This window comes from Microtus pennsylvanicus, chromosome 7 (assembly GCF_037038515.1).
Source record: "Microtus pennsylvanicus isolate mMicPen1 chromosome 7, mMicPen1.hap1, whole genome shotgun sequence".
Classification (NCBI taxonomy): domain Eukaryota; kingdom Metazoa; phylum Chordata; class Mammalia; order Rodentia; family Cricetidae; genus Microtus; species Microtus pennsylvanicus.
The window spans coordinates 50889423-50904260 of NC_134585.1; the positions used below are offsets into that span (position 1 = coordinate 50889423).

Genomic DNA, 14838 nt, shown 5'->3' on the forward strand with positions numbered 1-14838 from the left:
GGTTCTCGTGGAGTGTCACAGGCTCCTTTTGAAATTTACACAAAAGAGCAAGCTTCCAATAATTAAATAAGAAAATGGGGAAAAAGTTTAACGAGGCAGGAATCGCTTTAACAAAGATATCACGCCCAACATAGCCTTGCCACTGTGCCGCTAGGGGGCAGGACTCAGCTAAAGGTGCTACTGATTGCTTTTAATACTGGTGGGAGATACTGTTTTTTAAAAGTTGATTTTTTTTTAAAAAAAGGTTGATCTTTTGAGCAAATATCTCACATAATTAAAAGACAAGCCAGATATGAGAAAGAAATTTACACTGCATATAACTGAATAAAAGTCAGTATTCAGGAAAGGTGCAGAGCTCCTCAAGTCCTTTAAGAGCTTGATTGCAGATGTTAATTAGTTGCTAGTTATTTGTAGCCCGGTCCATTCTTCATCATCCTCCAGCGTCTAGAGAGTGAGGCCGGAGTCAGAAGTCCTTGCTTAGAAGCATTTATGAAATGCTGGGGGCAAAGTCCTTGCTTTCTTCTGTGCGCTCTAGTGACGGCTGTACAGTAGGCAATGGGGTAGTCTATTGCGTGAAAAAGAGCGAATTACAGCTTCCTCTAACAGTGCTGGATGGGGCAACTTCCAGTGATGTCAGTGAGCGTCAGGAGTGGAGATTGAGGGAACAGACAGCTGAAGGTGTTGAACCAGCCACTACAGCTGAGCGCTCTCCTAATCCATTACAGCCCAGGCCAGGTCCCATGGGGCCGCGCTGGGAAACTTGTAAGTCCTCCCCCTTCGTGTGCTTGTTGATGGCATGTTCCACCTCTGCTGTCTTCTTCTCTCCAGGTTTCTTCTGCCACACAAACGGGGCTCTGACTTTTGACTGTCAGCTCTAACACAGTAGATGTGGTAGCTGCTCCTATCAGGATCCACTCAGTGACAGGGGCTCCGGCATGTGCAGGGCGAGACTCGTCAGCTTTCAAAAACATGGGCATCCGTATGGGGGCGTTTGTGTATGTAAGTGCAGGTGCCCTCAGAGGCCAGCAAAAAAGGTTCGAATCTCCCTAGAGCTAACATAGAGGCCTCTGTGAGTCACATGATGTGAATACTGGGACCCTAATCTGGGTCTGATAGAAGAACAGCAATTTTTAAATATCTATCTATCTATCTATCTATCTATCTATCTATCTATCTATCTATCTATCTATCTATCTAGTATACAATATTCTGTCTGTGTGTATGCCTGCAGGCCAGAAGAGGGCACCAGACCTCATTACAGATGGTTATGAGCCACCATGTGGTTGCTGGGAATTGAACTCAGGACCTTTGGAAGAGCAGGCAATGCTCTTAACCTCTGAGCCATCTCTCCAGCCCGAACAGCAATTTTTGTTTGTTTGTTTGTTTGCTTGGTTGGTTGGTTTGGTTTGTTTCCTAATGGAAGTAGTTTTATTCATACGATATATATTTATCAGTTTCTCTTCCCCAACTCCTCCCAAATCCTCCCTACCTCCCCCAAAAAAACCAACCCCACACCTCTTCTTTCTCTATCTCATTAGAAAACAAATAGGCAGGGGCTAGGAAGACGACTCAGAGGTTAAGAGCCCTGACTGCTCTTCCAGAGGTCCTGAGTTCAATTCCTAGCAACTGTGTGGTGGCTCACCGTCATCTATAATGAGATTTGGCGCCCTCATTTGTGTTCATTTGGGTTGGTTGTTTTCTGCTGGACATGGAGCCTGCTCTTAAATGTGGTTTGTGAGACTCCCTATGAGAAAACTGTAATTTTTCCTTTGTAAGTGATTGTCAATTGCAAGTGTCTTCTGGATGAGAGATGGAGCCTTGTGTCCACTTCTGCTCTCAGTGCTGGGACCCCATCTGTGCACGTAGGTTCTGTGTGTGCTATCACCATCTCTGTCACCGTCTCTGTGAGTCATATGTGCGTCATATGTATTGTGTTAGAAGGCCTGTTTACTTGGTGGCTTAAAACCCCACAGGACCTAACAATCCTTCCACCTCCTCTTCCACAGAGTTCCCCGAGGCGTGAGTGGGCAGATTTGATGGCGACATCCCATTTAGGACTGAGTGTTCCAAGCTCTCTCACTCTCTGCACAGTGTCTTTTTGTGGGACTCCGGATTTGCTCCCATGTGCTGCAGGAGGAAGCAGTGGAAGAGCAGCCTCTTCGCCAAGGTTCTCTAGTGTATGCAGCGTAATAACCAGGCTAGCTTAATATGAAACAGCAAATTTTAATGAAGCGATAGCTTACAACACCAGGGAACCAGCGATGGGCAGGAAATACAAAAAGGACCAGCGGGGCTCACGCCTGCCAGATTTATACGTAAACATTAGCTTGAGGCGAACATGCCCCCCATTGGGCTGGGCTTCCCCTACACGCTAGAGAAATAGAACTGTCCAAATAAATCTGTGCAATAAAGATAATTTGATGTAGGATTACCCTCTGTATGCTCTGAATATATTTTATTACCATTGGTTAATAAAGAAGCTGCTTTGGTCTATGGCGGGGCAGAATATAGCTAGGCGGGAAATCTAAACAGAATGCAGGGAGAAAGGAGGAGGAGTCAGGCAGACATCATGTAGCCACCAAAGGAGAAAGGATGACAGGACATTACCTGTAAGCCACAGCCTCATTGTGATGCATAGATTAATAGGAATGGGTTAATTTAAGACATAAGAGCTAGCTAGGAATATGCCTAAGTCATTGGCCAAACATTGTGGTAATTAATATAGTTTTTATTCAGGTCTGGGTAGCCAGAAAATAAAGCACATCCTCGTTTACACGGATTTGCTAGAATGGTTTCCAGGCTATGACCCTGCTAGTCCAACAATGGCTGTCTCCAGACAGAAGGCCAAGAATCCAGTAGCTGCTCAACCACGAAGCTGGATGTCTCGGCTGCTCTTTAGTCTCCACAGCAGGACAGAGAGTGACATCCAGAGTGAGGGCAAGCAGCATGCAGCGTCTCTTCATTCAGTCACCCCTACTCGCTTACTCCAAGACACCTCAGCCCGTCAGAGGCATGGGGCAGAGAGTCCCTGGCCATGGCAAAGTCTGGATGCCTCTTCTAAAGCTGAGAGGCTTGAGGGCCTCAGTTTTTCAAAAATAAACTCCAGAGAAAGCTTTCTCACAATATTGAGTCCCTACCAGTCCCCTCTAAAGCTTACTAAGTAAGCATTTCTGAGCCTGGAATTTGGAAAATCTGGTTCAAGTCCAAGTGTAAGAATTGGGAATTTGCATTATTTTTCCCCAACATAAGTTTTATTAATTACTTGGGAATTTTATGCAGTGCACACTGATCACACTTGCTTCCCATTCCTCTCAGGTCTACTCTTCTACCCTTGGGCCCTCCCCCCAAAAAGGGATTCACTGGGGCATGGTAAAACCCTCAGTGCCCAGTCCCTTAAAGATAGCTGAGTCCTCCTCCACCCCATCGTCTTTGCCAGAAGCCTTCAACTGTGAAGAGCCACACTTCAGCGTCTTTATCAAAATGTTTAAGGACTCTCTTCAATAGCTTCCTGTCTAGAGTGTTTCTTTTGGGGAGGGGGATGGGGTTGGGTTGGCAAACAAGCCTTCAATGTCTCTCCCTTTCAGTTAGGAATTTTCAGTCATGGATACCACTGCAAAAGATGCCTTCTTGTCCCTAGAAGTCAGTGGCATCATGGACTCTGAGCTTCAACATCGTTTCCACCAGCAGCCTGGACCACAGACCTCAGCATGGTGAGAATTCAAATTTGTAATAGTCATCCCCATGGTTCTATGAACTGTATGTTAATGAACAGGAACCTATAGATTTTCATCAACACATGTTTCTGTTGGCCATTATTAGAGAGCTTCCTCTGGTTTTTCTCTTACTAAAAAAAAAAATCAAGACTATAGCAGCATCTAGACCCTGGAGTACTCATCAGTTAGAAAGGATAAGAAAATGTGGTACATTTACACAATGGAGTACTACTCAGCTATAAAACTAATGACGTCTTGACATTTGCAGGCAAATGGATGGATCTAGAAAAAAAAACATATTGAGTGAGGTAACTCAGACACAGAAAGACAAATATAATATGTGCTCACTAAGCAAAGAAAAACCAGCCTACAATTCACAACCTCGGAGAACCTAGACATCAAAGAGGATCCTAAGAGAAACATTCATGGATCTACATAGGAAAAGACAAGATCTTCTGAGTGAATTGGGAGTGTGAGGGTCATGGAAGAGGATAAAAGGAGAGAGGAGAGGAAGGGAGGGGAGCGGAGAAAAATGTATAGCTCAATAAAACAATAAAAACTTAAAAAAAAATCAGAGGTATAGTCCACACTGCAGGCGTCCCGGGGTGTATTCCACTCACTCCTTACGATTTAAGATGCTGGCGTGGATCTGGTGTGGAAGTTGCGAGACCCCAGCAGGCAGGGTGTGAAGGAGCAATACAATGGGTGGGGGCAAAGGCATACAGGGTTTGTTCCTCACATGAGCACTGGGGCAGAGCGCAGGTGAGCCATCCCCTGATCCAGGGCAGCAGCCAATAGATTGAATTTCAGGTTTGTACCTTTATGGGACACAAAGAACATACTTTCCCATTCTTTCTTGGTGAGCAGAGAAATCAGTCAGGCAGCTTCTTCATATCTTTTGCCAACCATCTTCATATTGGTGAAATGGGCACATAGAAGTTACTTTGCTAAAAAACATTGATAGTTTTTTTAATATTGTCAACAAGGTAACTGAACATACCCTCAAGGCCTGGCATCTCTGCTTTTCATCTGTATCTGTCTTCTTGGCTTTGGGTCCCTTGCTTCCCTCTGCGAGCCAGCTTGTTATTTATTCAAAGAGTGCCTGCCTACCTAATCTCTCTCATTGTCCTTCAAGGCTAAAGTCACAGAGGTGTGTCATTACCCTGACCCCGCACTGAACTTGAGTTCATCACACTGAACTCAAGCAGAAGCACAGCCCAGGAGAGGACCCCTCCCCCACCACTGAGCAATCTTAGTAATCACCCTTACTTGATTTAGCATATTGGGATGGATGCTGAGCCTAGCTTGCTGGGACTACCACTGTACTGGCTTTTGTCCTAAAGACTTGAGTTACATTCAGACTTTGCAAAACACTTAAAATTAAGTCCCTCTTCTCAACGCTAATGACTGGGCTGGACTGGGTCTCTGGAAGAAGTGTCTAAACCCATGGGGAGGTGTGAAGAATGCGAAGGCACAGCTGGGCCAGGCTTGTGCCAGAAACGTGGTTCTGAGGGAGGAGATGTCTGTTTTTCTCTTGCTTCAGAAGTGGGAGCGGGAGGAAACGAGTTCAATTGCATAAGGGACATTTAATTACTCCAGCTAAAGCACATTCCTGGCCATCTGGGGAGTCTCGGATTTAAAGCATCTGAAGGAGGAAGTGAGCATTAGTCAAGAATTGGTCTCCAGGCCACCGGTGGGCAGCAAGGCCGAGACTGATGAAATCCCTCTGAGGAAGATGGCGCTGGACTAAGACTGGGTGGGGGAGAGTTTAGAGGGCTTTTCTTTTGTGTGTCCTAGGAATTTTTACTCAGCTTTGAAGTCTTAAATGGAAGCAAGATGATGGCTAGGTCCCCCACAGAACTTCATCCAGAGAACAAGGGGTTCAGCCCTCTCAGAAACAACCGGGATTTGGAATCCCATTGCCTCGGAAAACCATGGTGCTAGTTTGGAGCTGGCTAACTCTTTTGTGTAAGTGTACAAGGGCTTCATTCCCAACAATCTCACCATCAGCACCATCAGAAGCGACAAGGAGAAGGTAAAGGAGGACCCCGGGGTAGGGGCAGGGATGGGAAGTCTCTCTGGGTAATTGGTTCAAGCTGATAGAGCTGGAAAGGAGATGTCCTGCGTTATAGCCCCAGGCTCAAGGCAAGTGTTTCCTATAACTCCGCCATCTAAAGACCTAGGGTGGAGGAGACAGGCCAGCTGCTTTCTAAACCACTGCCACATCCCACACTAAAGAGGACAGCTTTGTGTAGTCGTGTAAGTGACAGTCTCTAACACCTGTGTTGGCATGGATAGGCTAAATGACTTTACAAACCAAGCAAGGGAGAAAAGTAGTCACACATTGGTTTTCAGTTGACCTTCTGGAAATGCCTGATTGCTGACCCCCAGCAAAGTTGCTCACGGGAGTTACTTCTCGCTGGTGACTTGGGAGGCACCAATCATATGGCAGCTTGCTTTTTCTCTCTTTTCTTTCTTGCTCTTATTATTTTTTTTTAAAAAAAAAAACTGTAGACAGAATTTCACTATGCAGCTTTATCTAGCCAGGAAGTCAGTATGTAGACCAGGCTGGCCTCAAACTCACAGAGCTCCACCTGCCTCTGACTCCCAAGGACGTGAGCCACCACACTAAACCCCAGTGACAGAATTCTAGCACTCACTTTATATAGACTGTTTTTCTTGATCTTCATAACAGTCACATGAGGTAAGAACTGTTTCTTTAGTTTAATAAAAGCCCAGAGTTTCAACAATATAGTGCTCAAGAAATATCAGGCCCAGGATGACCCTGAACTTCTGACTCTCCCTCCTGTCTATGCTACAGGGGTGGCTTCCACACCCACTTTATTCAGCGCTAAGGCTGGAGCTCAGGATCTTGTCCATGATGGGCAAGCACTCTGCCAACCGAGCTGCATCCCTACCCCTAAACAGAGAAATGATTTGACAGTAGGCTTTTCTTTCCATCCTTGGGGCCTTGCTGCTCTAACATACTCACCCATATGCATTCGTCCTCAACATGTCATCAGGGACCACCCCATGACAGAGATAAAGCCAGAGACAAGGATTCACCGAGAACCAGTGTTGCCTCAAGGAGCGTGGACACTGGTGAACAGCTAGACTACGAGACTGCAGCACAGTCCAGTATAGAGGTGAACCACGGGTAATAACAGAGTAATAAACTGTGATATGATGGGATAGAAAGTGCTGCAGGACACTGGTCCCAGGAGACTCTGTGGGTTCAGTGAGCGGCAATCTGCTGTTCTCAGGAAGTGAAGACAATTCAAAGACTCAGGCACAAGGTGAGACTTCATCGCGTTCTAGATGGCATGTAAATAATGAGACGTGGCCATTCCTTCGCGGGTTATCACCTTATCCTGGTTCTCAGATGCCTCGAGTGAGTTTACTTAGAGGACTTTCATAACATTTTGTTGATGACTGCCTTCTAAACGGAGCAGCCTCCGAGTCTGAGCCAGGCCTTGGGTCCTAGGTCAGCATGCTTTGGGGCAAACTCACCCATCCGCTCCGAAATCTGGGGCATCAACTGGCTGAGCAGATGGAACTAATGTCTTTTGAAGGTCTTTGCCAGTGACCACACATCCCGAAATAATTAATAAGCCCCTGTCCTCTATGTGGCTGGGTGCGGCGGGCAAGACACACAGTGGTCATGGAACAAAATGAGCTGGTGACAGCGGCTAGGGCTGTGTTTAGAAAAAGCTGCTCGATTCTCCTGGTGAGCGAGTATTTCAGTGCTGGCTGTTCCCCCAAAGAAGCAAAAATGTGATTTCTCAATTCTCAAAGCAATTCTTCACCATGATTTTTTATTTGATTACATTTAAACTAGAGTTCAAATTGCCACTAAATTCCAACCTTTCCACACTAAGAAGAAGGAATGTGCACAGTTACATATAATCCCACTTGCCACGGTAACCACAGCCAGTATAAGGTCCTTCATGTGCACTTGGGTCCACGCTGAACGCCGAGAGGTAAACCAAGATGAATGCTACACAGTCTTGTTCTCAAGACCTTTATATTCCTTCTGTTTCCCTCCTGATAACTCAGCTTCTTTCTTTACAGGGAAGGGAAAAGATGTCTCTAACACAATGTTCATTGTGGAACATATTTAATCTTTTGCTTTGTTTTAGATTTTGGTTTTTCAAGACAGAAGTTTCTCTGTGTAGCCCTGGCTGTCCTGGAACTTGCTCTGTAGACCAGACTAGCCTCAAACTCAGAGATCCGCCTGCCTCTGCCTCCTGGGTGCTGGGGTTAAAGGAGTGCATCACTCCGGCCCTGCGGTCTACACAGGAGCAAATGCTACTTTCCTGTGTCAGCAGTGACACTGATGGCTGCCCACGCTCCAGTGTGGGCATACCCGTGTGCATGTAGACAGCTCGAACTGGACCCAAATAGGTTAGAAAGAGAAAGGATGTGAACTTGAGGGGCAGATGTGTCGGGGGAAATTGAAGAGGACAGTGGAGGGTGACTCTCAATATACATTTATACGTGCGTGCCATTTTCACAGAATAAGCAAAACTGTCATTTAAAAAAATCTTAGAAAAATTAGAAAAGCATGCATTTCACTGATTACATATCCAGTTTTAAAGCATTGTGCACACATATTTTAAGATGATATAAATGCAGATCCGTTCCAATCTGACCAATAGGACTTTGGGGGAGTTTCAGGGCTGAGGTCTCACCAGTTTTCCTAAATGATCCCTTTTGAGGGTACCATCAGCATTCAACTCTTAAGGAGAAACCTGAGCCTGAGAGCACTGCCCACAACACTGCCTATGAATGTTTAAACTTAGAAAGGCAGAGGGACAGAGACCAATGTTAAGTAGCTCTTATATTCACAATATGCCCAAGCGTGGTATAGGTGGGCTTGAGGTAGATCGATTCCCAGTTTTCTGGGGAAGCACCATAGATTTCCAAAGTGGCTGTACAAGTTTGCACTCCCACCAGCAGTGGAGGAGTGGTCCCTACTCCACATCCCGGCCAGCATGAGCTACCACATCCATTGTCGATTTTACCGACTCTGATGAGCTCTTAGAGTAGTCTCGATTTGCATTTCCCTAAATGGCTAAAGATGTGGAGCGTGTCTTTAAGTATTTCTCAGCCATTGTGATTCCTCTGTTGAGAATTCACTGTTTAGATCAGTACCCCTTTTTCGATTGGATTATTTGGTTTTTTGAGGTCTAGTGTTTCACATTCTTTATATATTCTGTCTATTAGCCCTCTATCAGATGTGGAGTTAGTGAAAATCTTTTCCCATTTGGAAGGTTGTTGTTTTGATGGTGTCCTTTTCCTTACAGAAGCCTTTCCGTTTCATGGGGTCCCATGGATTAATTGTCGATCTTAGAGCCTGTGCTTTGGTGATCTGTTCAGGAAGTTGTCTCCTGCACCAATGCATTCGAAATCATTTTCCCCTTTCTCTTCTATCAGGTTCAGTACATCTGGATTTATGTTGTGTAGGGTGATAGAGAGGGACTGATTTGCATTCTTCTGCACGCTGACATCCAGTTAGAGCAGCACCATTTGTTGAAGATACTTTCTTTTTTTGATTTTGTGTTTCTGGCTTCTTTATAAAAAAATCAGGGGGGAGGACCTTGGACTTCCTACAGGGCAGGGAACCCTGACAGCTCTTTGGACTGGAGAGGGAAGGGGAGAGGAGGGGGGAGGGGAGTGGAGGGAGGGGGGATATGGGAGGCTGGGAGGAGGCGGAAATTGTTTTCAATAAAATAAATAAATAAATAAATAAATAAATAAATAAATAAGGTGTCCATAGGTGTGTGGATTTATGTCTGTGTCTTTGATCCAATGCCACTGATCCACGTGTCTGTTTTTATGAAAATAACCGTGAGGGTTTGATTACTATAGCTCTGTAGTGCCGCTTAAAGTCAGGGATGGTGATACCTCCAGTTCTTTTATTGTTCAGGATTGCTTTGGCTATCTTGGTTCTTCCATATGAAATTAAGTCTTGTCCTAAAGGATTGTGTTGGCATTTTGGTTGGGATTGTGTTGAATCTGTAGGTCACTTTTGGTAGGATGTTATGTTATTGTTGCTATGGTCATTCCACCAATTCCTGAGCACAGGAGATCATTCCATTTTCTAATATATTCTGCAATGTCTATCTTAAAGACTTGAAGTTCTTGTCATACAAGTCTTTCGCTTGCTTGGTTAGAGTTACCTCAAGATAGTTTATATTGTTTGTGGCTATCGGAGGGGTGTGGTTTCCCCGGTCTCTTTCTCAGTCCATCTGTCATTTGTATATAGTAGGCCTACTTAATTTTTTTTTTATTTAATCTTGTATCCAGTCACTTCAACAAAGGTGTTTAGGAGTTGTAGGAGTTCCTTGGTAGAATTTTTGGAGTCGATTATGTATACTATCACATCATCTGCAAATGATACTTTGAGTTCTTCCTTTCCAAATTGTATCCCCTTCATCCCTCTTAGTTGTCTTACTACTCTAGCCAGAACTTCGAGTACTCTATTGACTAGATATGGAGAGAGCAGACAGCCTTGTCTCGTTCCTGATTTTACTGGAATTGCTTTGAGTTTCTCTCCATTTAATTTGATGTCGGCTATAAGCTTCCTGTAAATTGACTTTTTAAATGTTGAGATATGTCCCTTTTATCCCTATTATCCCCAAGATTTTTTTTTATCATGAAGGGGTGTCGGATTTTTGTCAAAAGCTTTCTTGGCATCTAATGAGATGATCATGTGGTTTTTTTCTTCTTTCAGTTTGTTTATATGGTGGATTACATTGACTGATTTTCATATAGTGAACCATATAGAATAAAAGCTTGCAGTGCATTAGGCTTATAGCCTGACTTGCAAATGTTTCCCCACATTGCTATTCTTGGGCATCGTGCTTTGCAGCGGTGAGCAATAAATCCCCTAAGTGCACATGCAGCACTTACCTAACTGAGCCTGTGCTAGGCCTACAGCGGCTGTTTCCACACGATCTTGTTTATCATGGGCGTTGCCGCAATGGATGCAAAACTTTGCATTTGTCATCGTAGGCACTGAGGGTTATTGCCTTAGAACAAATATCACAAAGAACCGTGAAGAAACCTTTTACAGAAAGTCCCTAACCCCTTGCCCTCTGAAGGCTTCTCTTCCAATGGTCCTTTTCCCTGAGTCCTTCAGAGTTTAGCAAGTACAGGGATACAAGGGATACACGGTCACAGCCCCATGGTTTGGGGGTCCCTATGAGCTGAGCAATACAAAGGAAGTGACTGCTATTTTATCGTAGCAAACGATGTAACAGGATGTGGTTTCACCTCATCTACGTCACGGGGGAGACATGTGAGGGAGTGAGTCGGGCGATTTACACAGACCACCAGAAAGCCATGGGCAGCATCTGAATTCAATTCTGACTAGTGTCACAGCCCAAATTATACCTGTTTCGTTCTCCCAACTTTACAAAGACTAAAAGTTGTGATGCTATAGGTGCTCGCCATGTTCATTCTGGCTTCATGAATGGATTCTGTTCCAAGCAGAACACCAAATTTCAATATCTAAGTAGATGAGGGCAATCAGCCTTTTTGTTTTTTACTTTTATTGATTCTTTGTGGATTTTATATTATGCATGTGATCCCTCTCATCTCCCTGCACCACAGCATCTGCTCTCTGCTCTTGCAACACCCCCAAATTTAAAAGAAAAACCAAAAATCAAATAAAAAACTGAGAAGAATCTCATCGCGCAAGCTGTCATGTGAGTTCCATTGAGTTACACCGTTAAACCTTTGGTCCCTTCAGCTTCACTTGCGCGTCTTCAATCAGCTTTTAAAGCTTTGGTTTCCTGGACTGTGAGGTGTAGTTACACATCCACGGTGTTACTTTCGGATTCTAAGGTTTTCTGTATAAATATTTGCTTTTATAATAAATTCACTTCTAGAGATTCCGGGCTAGTGCGGCTAGGCTGGGACAGAGGCCCGTCTGCGGTTTTGTATTTTGCCCACCAGGAGGCGCCCACGTTTTAGGGAATTAAATATATTACACCCGTGTCTTCACTCCGTTTTCTGAGGCTTCCGGAAAACCGCTATGATGATTGCGATGGTTTGTGTTGCCTGCATGCTGTACTCTAGAGTCACCTTGAGGGCAAGTCTCTCGCCATGCCGCTGGGAAATTGCCTTGACTTGGTTAAATGATGCGTGGGAAGAGTCGTCTTAGCTGCAAGCAAGACGGTTTCCTGCGTGGAGTTCCCGGACTATATGCAGAGTGGGAGAAAGGAGCCGGGCTTGAGCACACAAGCACTCATTCCGCCCTTTTCTGACTGTAGATGTCATGTGACCAGCTACTTGAAGCACCTGTTGCCTTGGTTTTCCGGAAGTGATGGACTAGACCTTGAACTGGGAACTAAACAAGGCTTTCCTCCTTACTTTGGTTAGGGCCATCTACCACAGCAACTACAAAGGGCACCAAGTCATCGCTGCGGGTGCAGGATTATAAGAAATGGAAGCACCTTTTTTAACTTAATGATTTCAAAATGTAATTTTTACTACAAGTGATTTCGGATTTTTTTTTAAGTTTATCTCTGCAAGGGGGGTGAGTTTTGTTCACTGTACTAAAAAGATAAAATATGACTTTGAGGTTCAGATAGCTCTACAGAAATCTCTTAATTCCTTAAATTACCAATATCCTTCTTGGTAGTCATGCTTCCTAATATGTATGGTCTGCAAAGACGGTAAAGATATTTTGAAACACTACCTAAATCCAAGGGTCCAATTCACAACCCACAGGCTGCCAGCCACCCAGGGGTAGCTATAAATTAGGTCCAACACAAAATTACAAACTCACTTAAAAAATTGTGAATCTTAAACAAACTAGCAAACAAATAAACCAAAAAAACACTTTATGACTTCACTGCTTGGGTCTTGAATATGAACTTTACAGGTGGCCATGTTTTGTCACTCCAACCGACACACGTGTCCATGTGCCCATGTGGCTTCCGTGTTACAGCGATGAGGAGCTTCCGCGATCTTTCAAAGCAAGGCAAATTAACTGGCACCTTCGGACATTCCATTACAGATGAAGCTAAGCAGTGACCGACAATATTCTAGTCCATCATTGCATAAAATAGGTGTTTAGTGTTATGTAGAAAAACAAGAGCATCTTCTCATCTGACTGTGAAGAGCATGTCCTGTGAGTGAAACAATCCCTTTCCTCCCCAAGTTACTGTTGATAACGGTGCTTCATTACATTTAGGGGAGTAAATCAGCAGCTTCAGGGAACAGTTCTTACGGAAGGTCGCACAGTAGGAAGTATGTTTTAATATGGGTTTGCATGACCTAAAGAAAGTAAGTGCTGCTGGGCTTCAGAGTCTCAAACGTGTTCGTATAAAGCTGCAGAGAAGCCCTGCAGGAATAGCACGGTTACCACTGCCGTCATCCTTGCTCTCCTCCTGCCCCCCCCCCCCCCCCCCCCCCCCCCCCCCCCCCCCCCCGCTAACATCGCCATGGTCATTAACATCCCCATTGTTGCCATCCTCCTGCCTTTCTCCACTCTGTGAGCACTTTCATCTCTCCTCATTCTCAGGCTGAGGATGCAAGGCCTTCAGTGAGAGGACCTCGCTGGATGCTTGTGTGTTTCCTTATGCATGGCTACTTAAGAAAAAACTTTTGTGAAGTTCCACACTGCACACCCAGGGACCGAATGATTCCACTCCTAGGTGTTTACCAGAGAGAAATAAAAACACTTGAGTAAAAGAGAAATGAGCAGTCATTGTAGGTTTGATTCCAATGGCCTCACATGGAAAGCGACCCAGTTAGCCATGAATTGGTGAATCATTCAACGACAGGCAGTATATTCAGAGGTATAAGATCCTGGCACAGCCAGTAACTCGTGACTCTCAAAACACATGGAATGAAAGAAACCGCCCATAAAAGGATTCACTGACAATGAATTTTTCATAGAAAATCCAAGAAAGCCCAGGCTAATCTACAGTGACAGAAATCAGAAAAGAATATGGGGAGGACGGGGCAGGACTTAGCACTGACTGGAAAGACAAATGGAGGGGGACACTCTTCGGCCACAGGAACATTCTAGCTCCATTTAAGATGTGAACATCACAGCTCTACACATTAAACTGTTCACTTAAGCTCTGTGTGTATCATGTGTGTTGAGTAGAACCCATGACAGTCCAGTTCTGGTGTAGGAGCTCCTTCTTTCTACGTGTTGCCCTCCCCGTTCGCATGTTTGCCCTGTCCCAGTGTGTTTGTAATGTCACCACGTCGTCACAAGCAATCCTCCCAAAAGCCTGCCAGAAGCATCCTAGGGGCCCCATTTAGGGCATTTGCGACCTGTGTTTGCTCACTTGCCGGGTCATCCCGTCCCCTGGCATTCCTGAACCACCTCACAAACATTTTGCTGTCCGCTGCCAGAGCAGCTCTGGTCTATCAGATTCAGACCCCAGTGTGGGTCTGGGTCTCTCTGGAGCAGATATCTGGTTTGGAGTGTTCTTCCTCCTAGAGGTCTCCTAGGTCCTCTGACTTCTTCAGATATCTGTGAGCTTCAGGGAAGAGCTCCACAAAAACACTGGGCTTCCCTTCCTTTCTTTTCCCTTCCTTCCTTTCCCTTCCCTTCCCTTTCCTTTCCTTCGCACTTCCTTTCTTTTCTTTCCTCGCTCCCTGCCTCCCTCCATCTCTCCTTCTTTCTTTCCTTCCTTCCTTCCTTCCTTCCTTCCTTCCTTTCTCCCTTCCTCCCTCCATCTCTCTTTCCTTCCTTCCTTCTTTCCTTCTTTCCTTCCTTCCTCCCTCCCTTCTTTCCTCCCTCCCTCCCTCCCTCCCTCCCTTCCTTCCTTCCTGGTCTCCTGTGGTATGGACTGGCATTGAACTTGCTATGTAGCTGATGATGATCTGGAACTCCTGATCCCCCCCCCGTCTCCACCCCCCAAGTGCCAGGCTTACAGGAATACACCTCCACACCTGGCTCTTCTTGCCTTCCCCGTGGAGTGCGGCTGCTTTGCTCACCTCAGGACAAGTGCCGAGCACCTAGCAGGGTTCCTGTCCAGAAGAACTGCTCAGGACATCCTCGCTAAGTGCCTTGTTGGGGAAATGAGAAATGGAGGTGTTATTATCTCTGCACTCACTGATCTGCATGGAATGTGTAGAAATGGCAGTTCCATGG

General features: G+C 45.2%; 1 protein-coding gene across 1 annotated transcript in view; it reads right to left on the reverse strand.

Moving 5' to 3' along the window:
* Nucleotides 1-10725, reverse strand: part of Mep1a (meprin A subunit alpha) — a 36883-nt gene extending 26158 nt beyond the window's left edge. Inside the window, exon 1 of the mRNA XM_075979144.1 lies at nucleotides 10629-10725. Within this exon, the coding sequence (XP_075835259.1) occupies nucleotides 10629-10725 (97 nt within the window). The remainder of the gene's footprint in view (nucleotides 1-10628) is intronic.
* Between the last annotated feature and the right edge of the window lie 4113 nt (nucleotides 10726-14838).